This window comes from Porites lutea, chromosome 8 (genome assembly GCF_958299795.1).
Source record: "Porites lutea chromosome 8, jaPorLute2.1, whole genome shotgun sequence".
Lineage (NCBI taxonomy): Eukaryota > Metazoa > Cnidaria > Anthozoa > Scleractinia > Poritidae > Porites > Porites lutea.
Genome location: NC_133208.1, coordinates 6,459,210 through 6,475,238, shown reverse-complemented (window position 1 = coordinate 6,475,238; position 16,029 = coordinate 6,459,210). Strand labels below are relative to the sequence as shown.

At 37.8% G+C, this 16,029-nt stretch overlaps 2 protein-coding genes across 7 annotated transcripts; both read left to right on the top strand.

Annotated features, from left to right (window-relative positions):
- LOC140946220 (lysozyme-like) lies at nt 1–6,018 on the top strand. Of its 5 annotated transcripts, none has more exons than XM_073395304.1 (6): nt 1–1,042; nt 2,293–2,414; nt 3,118–3,256; nt 4,070–4,249; nt 4,732–4,807; nt 5,670–6,018. In XM_073395304.1, the coding sequence occupies exons 3-6, from the start codon at nt 3,118–3,120 to the stop codon at nt 5,737–5,739; spliced, it is 465 nt and encodes a 154-aa protein (XP_073251405.1). In that variant the 5' UTR covers nt 1–1,042; nt 2,293–2,414; the 3' UTR covers nt 5,740–6,018. The 5 variants fall into 5 exon arrangements, with proteins under 5 accessions (XP_073251405.1, XP_073251406.1, XP_073251408.1 ...); XM_073395305.1 differs by having other exon boundaries at nt 1–1,159; XM_073395307.1 differs by lacking the exon at nt 2,293–2,414 and adding an exon at nt 2,125–2,176 and having other exon boundaries at nt 1–1,159.
- Nucleotides 6,019–10,471: 4,453 nt separating this feature from the next.
- On the top strand, nt 10,472–16,004 carry LOC140946990 (lysozyme c-1-like). 2 transcript variants are annotated; one of them, XM_073396074.1, is made up of 5 exons: nt 10,472–10,565; nt 10,995–11,137; nt 11,441–11,620; nt 14,704–14,779; nt 15,796–16,004. In XM_073396074.1, exons 2-5 carry the CDS (start codon nt 10,999–11,001, stop codon nt 15,881–15,883), a joined length of 483 nt encoding a protein of 160 aa, XP_073252175.1. In that variant the 5' UTR covers nt 10,472–10,565; nt 10,995–10,998; the 3' UTR covers nt 15,884–16,004. The 2 variants fall into 2 exon arrangements, with proteins under 2 accessions (XP_073252175.1, XP_073252176.1); XM_073396075.1 differs by having other exon boundaries at nt 10,494–10,565; nt 10,959–11,137.
- Nucleotides 16,005–16,029: the final 25 nt, after the last annotated feature.

Here is a 16,029-nt window from a genome sequence, read left to right as displayed (position 1 = left end):
CTCAACTTCCAAAACGAAGACTCAGTAGCAACATAATTATTTAAGTCAATAGATCTATACTTGGTCTGCAAACATGTAAACTAAGGGTGGTTTTAAGTTCGCATAACGTCTTGCTCTATGACTTTTTGGACATTCCAAAAAACATTTTCCCGTCAGTTGGCCGACTGGCTTGTGGGCGTCAATAATCATGCAAACTTTTGTGAATCGCCGACACATCTTTCAAAAAGGACTTTTTTGTACGGAACCCGCAACCATTCTCTTTTAAACCCGGGGCTGAATGTGATGAAACTTCCTTGCTCCAGCCACTGTATGGGTTATAAAGATCTGGATTAACTGAAATTTGTAGTTATTTGTATAGGTAATAGCATGATTTGTAGTAATATTTGGCATAAATACCACGAGCGATATTTCGAAATTGAGTATACGTAATTTCACGAGCCGTTAGGTGAGTGAAATTTGAGACAATTTTGAAATATCACGAGTGGTATTTATGCCAAATATCACGTACAAATCATGCTATTATTTGTTTATACTACTACCCACAAAGGTTTTGTAATTTTCACATGTAGGTATTTCAAATTAAGCTGAAATACCGTTGCTCCAAGCCAATCAAATTGCAGAAATTTCTCAAGTAGTAGTAACTGTGTAATTCCTGGCAGTCTCTTAAAAGATAACTGCCGTATACCACTAGATTTTACAGTAAATATTTGTAAGTTTTTAAATTTTCAGTCTATCTCCTTCGTCTATTGCTGTCTTGCGCTACCGAAAAGGCGTAACCTTTGAGGCGGCACTAGCCTGCGTGGCAGGCGTTCGAAAGGGAAGGGGAAGGGAATTAGGGCGCGAGACCACGCGCGAGGGAGGAGGGCGCGCCCCTCGCCTTTCTCTCGCGCCTAAAACTCCCTTTCCCTTCCCTTTCAAACGCCTGCCACGCAGGCTAAGGCGCCACGAGTTCGGAGCTTGTTTCTTGCAAACTTTACCTTTTCTATTTCAGTGTGGCGAATGAACAGATCAGAACAGAACAAACTGGATGAGGGAAGATAATGTAAGACCAAAAGTATGCTACGGAACACTGGTCTTAATGACAGAGTCTCATTTTAGAAAGACTAATCTATCCTGAATGATTCAGGAGCGGGTTACTAATCTCCCGTAAAGTCTACAGGTATAATCACTGAGTCTACGATTAAAAATCTGTTCCAGTGAACTAAAAAAGCCCTCTTAAACACTTTGACTCATTATTGAGAAGCGACTATATTACTCTTTAAACATTTTTCATTACAGAATGGTTCCTTTAGTCTCATTTGAGTGCGCAAGAGGGCTTTTTGAAATGTCGGGTCATCTTCAATTTGCGCCTTTTTTCATACCATATCTGAAAAGCAGATCGTGAAATCTGCTTTGTCTTTTCTCCTGATATGATCTTTCAGTTCCTGCGTCCTTGAATATGCTTTCTGACGGAAGTGTCTTCTATAGTAAAGGAAAAGACGTTTTCGTTTTTTTTCACCTGCGTTTTGGTATAGAATTTTTAAGGAAATAGTCACTTAGCCGTCGTTTTAAGTTTACTTACGTTTAGGGGGAAACTAATACAACTCATTTTCACCGCCTGGAAAAAACATGGAATTCTCCACTTTTGTTGTCGTTTTTTACTTTTTGGTTGTTGTGATTAATCAGTTCTCTTTCCTCGCAGTTTTATTAGTTGGGTTAATAGTACAGCTAATATATTATTTACAATTACAATGGTTTGTTACTAAACTCACTGTGACATACACGTTTAAACGAGTAATATTTTCCCGATTTACCCAAAGTATATCATTACTATGTTATATGCCATTGATGTTAGTGATCTACCGGAAAATGCATGGCATCATGCACTGGATGTAGAATGAACATGTAACATGCACTTTTTTTAAAAAGAAATTCAAAAATGCATGCTTGTGATGGACTGTGTGACTGCGAGATGCGGTTTGCAAGTCCAACCCACAAAAATGACCCTTGCTGGCCAACGAGTCCTCAGTAGCTCAGAGGTTAGATCCGATCCGATTTAGAACACGGAAATCCCATCTCGGGCTCACATTTTTTCTGTGTCCTCTTATGGTTGATTCTTTACATCTCCTTTTATTTCCTCTATAGCATGCAATATGACTAATGAAAAAGACTTTTCAGCTGACTGTATTCTACGCAGGTAATTATGAACTTTAAGTCTAAAACCTTTTTGTATTCAAACTAGTACGTACTCTACAGCGTGAATGCTACATATCACGTCTTAATGTTTAACCAACAAATCAACTGTTTATTCAGGTTCTGCAAATAATACGCCTACGTGTATATTGGCATCAACTGATTATTTACAACAAGTCACATTGCCTAAGAAGTAGGTTTAAAGTAAGAGGCACTCATTCCACCATAGCGCGAGTTGAAAAGTAAGTAAGAACTAATAAAAGATATTAATATTTAATTTGGTTAACCTTGCTCTTATCTAACTGTAAGCCGAAGCAGTCAGTCATCAGAGTCATTGTATCCAACTTTGCACTTTGAATAAGAATGACTTCAGTTCTCCGTATTTGACTTGCTTCTTAGCTTCTTTAAGGGAGGATTTAATATAACAACGGTTAATAGTCTAATTTAGAATTTTTTTGACCAAAAAACGATTATTACTGTAGTCACCGTGATACTGCAGTCTTGAAAATATGGTGTTATTGAAAATGCTATATAGCTGCGGCTGATGAAACCTCACATTTGAAAAAGTTAAATTTTTCCGTTTATATAACGAGTACTTCTACGGATAAGAATACACTCGATTAGCTTCATGCGTGATCGATCACCTAAATTCTAGTTTTGACAATTACCTTAATTTTTTCCAAGTAAAAAACCTATTAAAAAATGGAAATTTTTTTAACCATAAGTTGGAAAAGAAAGTTTACTGAACCGTATTTTTTTTCTAGCCAATTAATTTTATTATGAAATCTAGTTTGTCTTTTTAGTATATTTTTCTGATGTTCAATTTAAATTATTTATTTAATTGTCCCTGAAAAGCCCACTATTGGGAGGATAACTAAAGTATTATAATTATTATTTATCCATGTTTTCTGGTACAACGTTAACCATATAAAACTGTTTAACAAGATGACGACTCTGAGGATCTATGTTTTTCTACTGGGAACGTTGGCATTGGGTGAAATGGCAAACGCAGGAACGAAGACGAAATGTGAAGTGGTCAGGGCGTTGAGAATTGAGAATGTACCCAACTCGGATATGAGAGATTGTAAGTGAATTCAATCTATAAAACTAGCAGTAATCGGGGATTAGTGAGCACGATCGAATGTTTACCTTCGCCAAAAATTGCAGTTTTTTCACAAAAAGTGGATTCGAGAATTGGCGAAGGGTTTAATCAGGAAGATGGGTTTGAAAAAGGCTCTTTCTTTCTTTCTTTTTCTATTTCAAGACCAAAGTATCAATGTAGTATCTTGAATGTTTTTGAATAAATTTTGTAGCTATTTTAATCAATATAACCCGAGTAAAATACGTTCCCCTAACAAAGGCAAACTGAACACAACAAAACATTTTTCCATTTCACATTTTGATAGATCTTCGGGTAATCCTTGCTGTGAAATGAAATTTTCTTTTTAGCACAACATGTATATTAACGAACCTTATTTTAGATTTCCCACAGTTGCTTTCCAATCTGCAGTTCGCAGAGGGGAATTCCTAAACTTGTATGTCCATTTCGGGACTTTACCAAGTCTCGCTCGCGCTGCTTAAAAAGCTTGCACCCAGGCTTCTCGCCGGTTGAGCTCCTAATGTAGAATGCTTAGAATGTTTATAAAAAGAGGCGGTAGCCAGGGCTAATTTTAAGCAAACGACTTTTAAATATATTGCCTAAGTGCTTTGCTATCTGTTTGCAACAGTATCCAAAGAATTGCTCCTTCTGAAGCGATGCAAGAACCAATATTTCTTATAGAAAATTGTTCCCACGGATGAGAAAATTTTTCATAGAACAACACTTAACACAAAACTATTGCAAATTTAACTTATTAGTTATGTTAGTTAATAGCATTGCACTTTTTCTCGTTCCTAGGGCTTTGTTTGGTAAACCACGAAAGTGGGTACCAATATGATATTGTCCACGAGAACACTGACGGATCAAAAGATTATGGGATATATCAGCTGAATGACAATTACTGGTGCGACCAGGGAGATACGAAATACAGTAGTTGCTGGCAGATTAATACCTTTGGTTGTGGTTACCAATGCAGCGGTGAGAGTTAACTCATTAACCCTATTCAGACCGGAGGGATTTTTCACAGATTCCCCTTCCCACCTAGCTAAAAAGATGTCTAAAATGTTCAATAAGTTCAAAACCGTTCATGCAGGCCTTGCACAAACTGCTCAAGTTGACCAGCTCTTTCAACTTTTGAATCTAATTCGTATATACGACGACGTCATCTATGAGTTACCTCGTACGCTAATGAGCAAAAATGTAAACAATGACCTATCAACGCTTCCCGCCAAAATGACGCTGGATCATGATCACGCGCGCTGAGAAAATCTCCTCTTCGTCTAGTTGTCCTTTTCTCAGATTTTTTATTCAGTTAAAATTTTTTTTTACCTGCAGTCTTTACCAATTCAGCTAGATCATGATCACGCGCGCGCACTTCTTAGTATTAAGAAAATCTCGTTTTCGTCTACTTGTCCGTGTCTCAGTTTTGTTATTCAGTTAAAACATTTTTTTTGTTGCAGATTTTACCAATTCAGCTATTGCTTGGGACACAGACTGCGCTGTGAAAATCAAGAACTGTAACAGCTTCTCCAAGTGGTAGGTAGTGCAGTGTTTGTGCAAGAGAGGATCCCCTCTTGGTCTGGAAGCGTATTTCCGCGATCCGGGATTTGACCAAAATACAGTGTGGGATTCGAGAAATATTAACGGGATACGGGATTAGACTGCGACCCTCACCACTGCACGAAAAATTTGATTTTCACCAAATTTATTCAGTGCAAATATGGTGCAGAAAAGTGCACACTAAGGTTAAATCAAGGCCAGAGATGGTAAATACCGCATTTGCCAACGAATTTACAACACCATGTAAACTGGTATGCCAATGCCTGATTTGCCATCTTTGCCTCCGATTTCCTCCACGTTTGCACTTTTTTGCACCATATTTGCACTGAGCGAATTTGTGTAAATCCAATTTTTCGTGCAGCGCGAGAGAAGAGGGTTTCGCCCCAATTTGAGCAAGGGATGAGCGATCGGGAAAATAACATTCGGGATAGCGGTGACAGAAGTTCGGGATTCTCGTGAAAAAGGAGCGGGAATGCACTCGGGATCGGGACCTTGCTTTTCAGATCCAATTTAAGTGGACAAAAGAGTCAGCAAAAATCTATCACCACTTTGATCTTAGACCCCTAGCTTTAAAGAAAACTATTTTTTCCCACTTTGGGAGATTTACTATTAGCACTCACGAAGCTAGAGGTGTTTTCGGCAACGCTTCGGGCAACTGTTGCGCATGTCTGATGCTTAGCAATCTTCCACATGCATCCATAACTCGATATTTACACGCTGCGCGTTTACCGTTCTTTTTGTTCTTGAAGCTTTAACAAAACAGAAAGTATAACGCTGAAACATTTAGTACTTATCAACGTCCTTAATACGTGTTTTTCTTAATTTTCTTTTTACACAGGCGTGCATGGCAAGTACACTGCCAAGGCGACCTTACCACTAACCCTGACTATGACTTCAGTCACTGCTAAAATACATTTAAGGCCATACAATTTTAATAACACTGGACAGGAAGATCATATTATATTCCTACCAGTAAGACAGTGCAGTAGTACGTGGGCTTTCGAGTGCGTTACCCTCAGACTGATATAAAATAATATAAGGTAGAGATAGTTTATGAAGTTTATGATAGGTGTCAATTTTCATGTACTATATAACAAGATTTTTAAAAAGCCAGTCTGTTGAAAAAGGGTAGTTTTGCTTGCACAATTATTGTAGTGTTTAAAAGTTAAATAAAGAAATGAACTTAGTATCTCTCACCAGGATTCCAAGAACAAAATTAATTCTTCCCCAAAAATACTTCCTGAGGTCTTTTTGCTATGTATGTTAATCATGGTCACATGACCAAAAATTGAAAATGAAGGAAATTAGCGAATTGGTGGCGAATTTCCTTTGTTTAGAGAAATAAATTGGCGTTTCTGGTAGAGGGTAAAAATATATGTTGTAGTTAATTTTTTATCCCAGGTAATTTTTGTTTCTCTTTTGTTTTTGGGTATGCTAATGTATGCTAATGAAGTTGAAACAAAAGAAAAATAAAAATTACCTGAGACAAAAAATTAACTACAACATATACCTTACTTTATTTTGAATTTCTTTTTAAATATCATTATGACGTCACGTTTCACGTGACTACATCACTTCAACCCTAATTAATTCAACGCCTCGAAAAAAAGTTTTTCGAAAGCTTTTTGCGACTTTTAGAATTAAAATGCATCGAGTCTCGCCTTTCTCGCGAGGGGCGATTTTCATGAGCGTTCGCGTCTCGCTCGCTCAACTATCTCTAAGGCAACACAAAACGTACATGCAATTTATCTTGCAACATTGCTGCAAAACGAGTCGAAGAGCGATGTTGCCGTTTTACCACCCACTTAAAACCAGTTTGTTTAAAGGTTTGAACGTGTGTGGTAAAACGCGCAACATCGTTCGTCAACTCGTTTTGCAGCACTGTTGTAATTAAATACAATTTGCACGGTTTTGCTGCCCGTATTACCGAAGCTTAAGTTTGTTTAGCGCTTAAGAAAATTTTTTTGCTTTTTGCTTGAGCTTTAGTTTTGTTTCTGGGCCTTGTTAGGGTCGGAAGATGGGGGGGGGAGGGGGGTGGGGGGGACTGTGCCCCTAATAAAACTCAAATAGCATTTACGTTGTTGTTTTATTGCATTTTAATTTAGTTTTCATCAACGAACAGGCAAAAAATTTTGCTAACAAATCAGTCAGCTTTATAGGAATACCCTAAGCGCATTCTTAAAATCTTGTAGCTGTAATATAATATATAGATTTAGCCACAGCTAAAAGCAAAGCTCCCATTAATAAATTTATAACTTAAATCAAACAATAATTTTGTATTCCTCAAATCAGTTAACTTAAAGGGACAGTGTCCCGGTTATGCGCACGCGCGAGCGTCATCTGTTTTTTCTTCAAAGTACAATAGAACTGTCAAATTGACTCGACAAGATTTCCTACCGGACCGCACCGCCGACAGAGATTTGTTGTTTATATTCTCAAGTAATATTTTACACTTTCGAAGAAGTCTTTCGTCTTATATAAAAATTTGGCTCGCGGTTCGAAGACTTATCGCGATTTTATCGCTAGCTGGGCCGCCTCGCGACCCGAAAATCTCGTTCCGCTCGCTTTAAAAACATATTTTCTAATTTGAAACTCGTGTCAGAGGTCAATCGCTCCAAGTCCAGTAATATCTGCCTGATTTGCTCGCGTTCTAGCCTCAAACGTTTGAAAGACATACATGTGACCTTTGAGGGAAAAGCCAAGTTATTTTGGAGTGAAAAAAATCTTGTATCGAGTTAATATAGCCTTATTTGTACACCAAAAAAATAGTCTTCGGTCACATTTAAGAGCAATAATGGCTCTTGATCACAGTAGATAAGGCGTGGAAAACAAATTCTTGGAAAACAAATCAGGCCGAATTGTTTGCGTTCGACAAGCGTACAAATTCTTGCCAATAAATCTGGGTGCGTGCAAACCATTCTTTTATTTTTTTTTAAACACCACATCTGAGGAGAAAGAGTACTATGAGGCGCTGTTTTTATCATGCAGACCTCGTACAAAATGCAGTATTTCACAATTTTTCAAGAAAAATTGCATTCATTCAATGCTCAGGACCATCGAAGCACGCGTGGACTTTTAATTAGCGAAAACGTTCAAAAAATGTCCAAAATCACCTATACGGCCAGCCGGTTCTAACTTTTGACAAGCGCCAAATTTGCCAAGAAATTTTAAAAGAGTCACGCTTCAACGTGATAAAGAATTTATTGAGTCTATTTTTTATTAACGGTTTTATAACCATGTGTAATCTTAAAAAGCGTTTGATACGCTTGGCATTTTGAGTAATCCTACAAGCGATGTTTATGAACACCTGAAAACAAACGGCAAAGCGATGAAAATTACACTTTTGAGACTACCGACAATCAATAAAGAAATATAATTCGGTAGAACATTTACAGAGACAACAATTTTCATTCACGAAAACAAATGAGTATTTAGGTGTCTCTAAGAATCCTCAAGTCTTCACTAGTAAGCTTAAAGATTAAGGTTATGTTTTAAGCCGCCGGTTTCCCGGTGTTTCCTTTTTTCAAAGATGAACTCACGACAAGAAAATCGCTCAAAGCTTTCTTTCTACAGCCAAGTACAGCCAAAATTATAACTAAATATTCTTCGGAAATTTTTTCGTTCTATTTACGGTGAATTAATATCGACTAAAGGCTTTTTAAAGTTCTGTAAGCTTAAGCTTATATCAAACCTCATACTAGGTCAGATCAGTGTCTCAGTCAAATCTTAATACAAACGTGCATAAACTAGCTTCATAAACTGTGCCACTGGACTTCATGAAATTAGATATAAATACAATAATTACTCAGGCTTACCATATTTTGAGATGCAGCTCCTGAAAGCTAGCAAGAAAGGCAAGGATCGCTTGAGCCTTTATAATTCTCGTACGCATCCAGCAAGGTGAAAAACAAAAACGATGCCAACCGAAATCGGATTATCGACTTTGACAAGCGACGCATTCTCAACCAAAAACTCAATAAGCAAACCAGCCATGAATAAGAGAACACTCTTGATAGCAGCTGTATTTCATTTTTTACATCCAGTGGAAAAAGACAGTTAAAAACATCACAAGTTGACTCAAAACTCTGTCAGCTTCAGCTGTCAAAGTAAACAACTTTCAAGATGCTGCATAAATTTTACGCATGAACTCACCTGTCAAATTTTAACCAATCAGAGCATAAAAATTGGACGTGGAGCGTGACCAACACATGACCATGGTTAGAAAAGGTCTTCCCCGCCTGTATTTTAAAAAAACTGGCTGAATTTTTGCGTCTGCGGTCAGTTTGAAATCAAAATCGTTATAGTGCTGGGCGATACTGACATAAACACAACATATTTGATGTGAATTAAAAATTAAAAAAAGTAAGCGTGAGCCTGCGATCATTTCAAAACGAGTAAATTTTCAGCGGATAACTTCAAAAAAATACTCGACCTTGATGGGTCGACACCTGAGCCCGCGATACGGTCAGGTGATGCTGGTCAGCGGATACCCTGTTTTGACAGCTGTCAATTGATGACGACGTTGATGCCCATTGATGTGCAATCAGCTTTCTCCTGGGCTCCCAAAGTAGCTAGAAAGTGTGAGAGTAAACATTGGTATGCCTGTGGTGCGGACGGACGGTCGGGCGGGCGGTCGGTGTACGGTCACGTGATTACCAAATTTTCTCGGATGGGTAGTTTACCACATTTTGTTACCCATGGTGCTCCGCTGCGCGCTTCGCGCGCGAGAGCTCCGCTATAAAAAAGATCACGTTTTAAATTAGAACAAGTATGTCTAAATATATTTTTATGCAGATAATTGAATTGATGAAATGCAAATATTGTTCATATACTCCCTAATAAACACCATGAAAGGGGCAAGCTTGTATCACATGAAAGAGGATTTTTTATTTTCATTATTTTTTGTCCGAGAAAGGCATAAAGCTAGGGGCGGTTTGCGTGCTGATCAGCGCAATTTCAATCTAAAAGTACGCAAATTAAGCACCTCTAAATAGTACTTCAAGGACCGCTGAGGAGTTATGAATCAAAGATTTGTATCTCTTAAAAAAAATTTGAGTCCAAACTGTTGATTATGTACCAATACATTATTAGTTGAAGAATTTGAAATTAGGCATTATACTATGGTTTAAGGAGGAGCTGATGTCTATTTTAAAGAAACTCAACAGAGTAGAGACTTGTGAGTTAATATCATGATCTAATATCATGAGTACTTTAAATGCTTATTAACTTGCGCTTCGAACTCTAAAGCGTTAATGAAACCCTCGTCAAACCCACAACTTCATCGTCAGTGGTTAATGACCACTTAATACAAAAGGCGGTTTGCAAGCAGGGAGTCAGGAGTAACTTAGTGAGACCAGCCTCAAATAATAGATTGGATAAAAGTCGCACAAAAGAGTTTGGTTCGGATACTATATTAATAGTTTTAAAAGGTTGTTTGGTTTTGGGAGGCCAACAAAATATATGGCCAAATAATTCGTGCTTTTTGTTTCTTTAAGATTTTATTATGGCCGTAATCAATATTTTTTTGATATTGCCGAGGTTGAGGCCTTTGAAATTGACAACAAAAACGTGCTTCCAGGCCCGTTTGAAATGTGTACAGTATTTCTTTAGCCACGCCCACTATTCTCAAATGATAGGCACGTTCGTAAGCAAAGACATTTCACTCGACTAAGGATTCTACAGCAACACATCTGACAAAGACTTAAGTTAGTTTCGAGTTCCTCCGATTTGTAAGGTAAAGTATTTCAATTTGTTCTCGCTTCCAAATAGCCGTTTCCATCATACAAACTATCAACCCATCACTTGAAAACTTTCAACTCCCAGGAAGCAAATTTTATAAGAGTAAGAAATGTTTCAGTCTAGTTCAGTCTGGGTCCTGATAACTCAAAGTAAATTTAAATTTTTGAAAAAAACCACCAATAACAAAACAAAACAAAACAAAACATTTAAGTTGCGGAAAATTGAGAACATCTTTTGAGAGGTCAGAGCCTGCATTATATTTGTTTGGACAATTTCGGTTTTTCGTTAAGTAGTATTAAATTGGCAGTAATTTGTCATTGCTAGCTGCCTGGTGGAAAATCAGCGCCTTTCAGCCGGATCTTTCTTAATTTCATCTTTTTCCGTTTAGAGTATTAATTTTCTCGAATACCATATCAAACTATAGCTAGATGAAGACTCTGAGGATCTATATTTTTGTGCTGGGAACGTTGGCTTTGGGTGGAATGGCGCATGCAGGAACGAAGACGAAATGTGATGTGGTCAGGTCGCTGAAAGCTGCGAATGTAGGTGACTCGGAAATCAGAGATTGTAAGTAGAGTTTTTTGAAAAAATCTCTGCTTCAAAAAACATCTCAAATAAAAAGGGGCCTCATCTGGGACTAATTTTTAAGGGAAAGCCGTTATAAATATAATATCTTATCTTGCTGCAGCAATATGAAAAGAATGTTTCTACTAATATAAATGTCATTTAAAAAATTAATATTTTTTGCTTTGGTTAGCATGCGCGATGTTGAACCGTGCGTTTCCGTGTGCGCTTCTTTAGTTCAGGCCACAACTATTTCATAATTATAAGTTCCGCTACTTATTAGCCTCGTACTTTTTTCGTCCTTAGGGCTTTGTTTGGTAAAACACGAGAGTAACTTCCGATATGATGCTGTCAATAGCAACAGCGACGGATCAAAGGATTATGGGATATATCAACTGAACAACAGATACTGGTGTGATCGGGGAAACACCCGATACAGTAGATGTTGGCAGATAAATTCCTTTGGTTGCGGTTACAGATGCCGTGGTAAAAGTCAATATAGCTTATTAGATCATCCTGACTTCACTAATTAATGCGACTTTTGTTTCAGTTTTTAATCAGTGAAGACATAATAATAAGGCCTTTACTCTATGGTGCCACCAGGTAGCCCCTACCCCGCCCCCTACTTTTTGAGGACAAATTTAATTTAACAACCACAGTTTATTTCTACACGGTAGACAGACAACTAAAATAATTTGCAAAAAAATAATTATAAACTAGGGGTACCTTCCGGCAAGTGCCAACGAGGTGAATTCTGGAATGTGCCTATCCAGATCTTCGCGATTTGTTAAATAATTTTAGAGGTTTACAAAGGATTCCGCTATACAAAAGGATGGCGCTCAACTTTAGAAAAAAAAACTTCTGTACATTCTAGGCCAGTTGCGTTTCACTTCTACAAAAAAATAACAGCATGTCTTGAAGTAATATATCAAGAATGAGACGCGGTGTTTCATCACCAGTTCTCAAACTCATTAATAATTCATTAAGAAAATACAAAGGAAATTAATGTTTAATGAGTGTTTGGAAATCGGATGAAACACTGCTTAGTATTTGCATCCTTAATTTCTCCTTCAAAAATGATTTTGTTTGAGAAGAAATATCAAACATTCGACACAGTGTTTCATCACCAGATGAAACACCTCGAAGTTCGTCAAAAATACTCCGCTGCGCGTCGTATTTTCAACTCTCTTCTCGATGTTTCATCTGGTGATGAAACACTGCATCTCATGTTTGATATATTACATGAAACACCGAGAAGATTGAAAATACGACGCCCAGCGGAGTATTTTTACCAACTTCTAGGTGTTTTATCTGGTGATGAAACACTGTGTCAAATGCTTGATAGTACTTCTCAAAAAAACATGATTTTAGAAGGAGAAATAAAAAATTAGCAGTTTTTCAGCTGATATCCATCAATTATCCATTAATTTCCCTTGTATTTTCTTTATGAATAATTATTATGAGTCGTGAGAAGCTTTGTTGGTAAATTGGAGCAAGTTAGCACTTACATGTTATGGAAATTCAAAACTATAAAACTTTAGAAAGTAAAATATAGTTCAAGTGAGGCCTTTGACTGCTAAAATTAAAAATTGAAATTAAATTCCGAGCTTTGAGCTGATCAACGCCATGAGAAAAAAAATATTCTCATGGTAATTATAATATACATATGAAAAAATTGGTGTAAGTAAAATGTGTGAAAAGCACAATAATGGGCGGAATGTATCGGAGGTATAAAAATATAACCTTGAATAAAGTACAAAGATCTAATGAGCGCTTGGCACAGGACAAGGAGTCTATCGAAAGACAAAATGATTCATGGTGATGGTCCGCAAATTCGTTGTATTCCCCAAGGGAGTCTAGGGCTGTCTTCAATGTAAATCCAGCTGCAAAAGGACACGCTGGTTGACAAAAATCTCTCCAAGCGGCTAAAAATAACTTCTAAAAAACAAAAGGTCCTTAAAGCATTCCATTCGCATTCCTTACGGGAGGTGGGGACCGGCTGTAAATCGAACTGCGAAGATCACGCTGGTTCTGATAAACGTTTTGAGAATACAAGCAATTCCTTGATTAGCTACTGCATAAAATTCATTAATTTACAAAGAAAAAGTAAAATAACGTTGAAAACCTTGGTTCTGAGTCGAAAAGCGAACACACTACCTCAATGTAAATCGAGCTGCGAAGAACAAGCTGGTGCTGACAAAAATTGTAGCGTAAAACCCTATTCCTGCTGCTACTTTAAAGTCAATATATAAAGCAAACCAGAGCACTACTAATAGCCCTTTCAAACAAGAAATCGTATTAAAGCTTGCTCACCTGTTAAGGCCTCTTGAACAGAAAACGAACAGCTACACAGGGATCACCCAATTTCGAACCGCGAGTTATTGTAAATACAAGGTCGTGACGTCACTGCCCAAATATGGGGTCTTACGTACACCCAAATATGGTCAAAAATGCAAATTTTAGAGGGCTACGCAGAATTTGAGAGTTTTTGCTTACATTGTGCGGGATTATGGCAATAAACAATACAGTCGAACAGTAGAGAGGCACCCAAAATAACTAAAAAGCTAAACTAGTTGGGTGACCGTAATTATAGTAATTGAAAATGTGAAAGTCAGGAAAGAGGCACAACAAATACATTAGTACACATAAATAGCATAAATTAACTTGGTACAAAAGTATACAAAACAAAATAAATAAATAAATATTAAGCATCAAAATATCAGTAAGATTAGTAGAGACATAAAAGGACACACGGGGACACCAAAAAATAAAGAAAAAAGCTGCATGTAAGACAAGTGAACGGAACTCATATCACACGCAGTAAGCAAAACCCGTCTGCCATCTTTGCTGACCGCTGACCTAAGAAGACTTAATTATGTGGGAAAGGTTACCCACGGACCCCCACCCCCCCCCCCCCCCCCTCCCGTTTACAGGAATAGGCCTCCGAATCATTACAATTAATTGTGCTACCAGCACTGCAAACCGGCCTTAGTGCCAAGAATTTGACCTTTGCATACCGGAGAATATACTGGTTTTCTGATTGGCTGTATTCATTTATTAGTTGTATGGCATGGGATATAGGCTGAGGAGGCTACGACCCGTGTAGAAGACCATTATCTGTTTAGACACTCACATAATGCGTCAGTCTATAAATATGACGTTTCCTTGTTTTGTTTGCTTGTAGAGAGGAAAAGTCGTTAAGTCACGTTGCTGTGGTAGCACGATTTCTGGATCTCAACAAACCGTGGTCCTGCAAGTATGGAAGAAAAAAAACGACAAAATTGACATGAATGAGTTTCCTGTGCATGGTTGAATTCATGCAGGTACAAAACGGTAGCGCATACGTTTCTTCCTATATTCGACAATGCAAATGTACGTCACTGTCAAGAAAAATTGTTGAGTTCCAGAAATTTGGTTGCCATGTCAATGTGACGTCACACTTCTCTCTATTCTCATATCTGTCAACACTTCAGTCGTGATGAAAGCCTAAGAAAACAGCCGACACTTCGCGCCACCACTGTCGGATGTTTTCTCAGGCTAGTCGTGATATGAAGAAATGTTACTTGCAGACTTTATCAACTCAGGAATCACGTGGGATACAGACTGTGCTGTCAAAATTAAGAGATGCAACAGCTTCAACAAGTGGTAGGTTGTATAATTGGTCGACACTCAACAGACCCTTCCAAATCTATAGTGTTTTTTCAACTTTTGAAAACGACCAGTTAGCCTGATAATCTATCACCGGCGCTAGAAACATTCCCGGCCAGGCCCTGTAAAAAGAGCGCCTAATATGAGTAAAGTTGGCAAATTTGATAGTAAACCTGATAACGATGTTACACACTCAGGACTAGCAGCAGTTAGGACTTTGCAACATCAGTGCGACATTTGCCTAAGAGCTTTAGTTTTTCAAGCCTTTATAGAAAGGCAGCAATTCTGCTTGGGCTAGAAAAAAAAACTCAATTTCGCATCTGAAGATTAATTCTCAACTATTCTTAAACCAAGAGAGGATGAACCCTTTTTCAGAGCCTCAGTTAACGCTATCAAACTGTGCTAGATTTCATTTAAGATTTCTTGAAATGAAAGGCTTGTTTATGACAGGATTTTGAAATCCTGGGGAGTACTCCCTTATATAATCTATATAGGTCTATGCCGTCCCAAAGGGTATTGTTTTGAGGCCTTTTTGGCCTGAAAACGAGTACTGAAACTTCGCCCAGTTTTGTCTGGAATCAGGTATTGTTTTGGAAGGAACTATGGGAGTGTATGAACGTATTTATCGTTTCAATTCCAAATAGAAAGTAAGAAAGAAAAATACGCTAATTCAAAATCTTTGAAGAATTTTTTTTTTCTTTTGCTCTCTAATCTAAGCAATGGTGACATAATTTCTGCATTTCTCCATCTAGTCTGAAAACGAGTGTGAAAAATGACATTTTTTGGTCGGAAATAGGGGATTTGGAGAACCGGGCGGCACACCCCCATCAAGAATTCCCACGAAGTACCCCCACTCCCCGGTTTGTAATCTGCGGCGTACTTGAGAAGGAGAAGCTGGGGCTGGAAATTCCACACTGACCCACACTAAACAGCCGAACTGTTGTAGAGCTTGACAAACGTGTTAACTGTAATTTTCGTGTTTTCTTTTTTTTTTTTTTTTTTTACCTTCATAGGTATGGCTGGATTAAGCACTGCAAAGGTCGAAACCTAAACGCTTATTCTGAATATAACTTTCGACACTGTTTGATTCCAGGAAATTGACAGGAAATCAGAGCATTTCTTACTCAAGGCTCTCAGTTCATGTATTAAGCGTCCCGGGGAAGGGATACTCCGGATTCCAAGTGAAGGGAATGATCAAAGCAAAGATCGGAAAAAAAATTCCCAGAGCTTCCAACAAAACTAAAAAA

What these genes read in the sequence shown, in the direction of transcription:
- LOC140946220 (XM_073395304.1), top strand. Translation starts at nt 3,118, where the DNA reads ATGACGACTCTGAGGATCTATGTTTTTCTACTGGGAACGTTGGCATTG. An exon ending in TTGTGGTTACCAATGCAGCG is followed by an intron (nt 4,250 to 4,731) that starts GTGAGAGTTAAC and finishes TTTTTGTTGCAG; the next exon opens with ATTTTACCAATTCAGCTATT. An exon ending in TGTAACAGCTTCTCCAAGTG is followed by an intron (nt 4,808 to 5,669) that starts GTAGGTAGTGCA and finishes CTTTTTACACAG; the next exon opens with GCGTGCATGGCAAGTACACT.
- LOC140946990 (XM_073396074.1), top strand. Translation starts at nt 10,999, where the DNA reads ATGAAGACTCTGAGGATCTATATTTTTGTGCTGGGAACGTTGGCTTTG. An exon ending in TGACTCGGAAATCAGAGATT is followed by an intron (nt 11,138 to 11,440) that starts GTAAGTAGAGTT and finishes TTTCGTCCTTAG; the next exon opens with GGCTTTGTTTGGTAAAACAC. An exon ending in TGCAACAGCTTCAACAAGTG is followed by an intron (nt 14,780 to 15,795) that starts GTAGGTTGTATA and finishes TTACCTTCATAG; the next exon opens with GTATGGCTGGATTAAGCACT.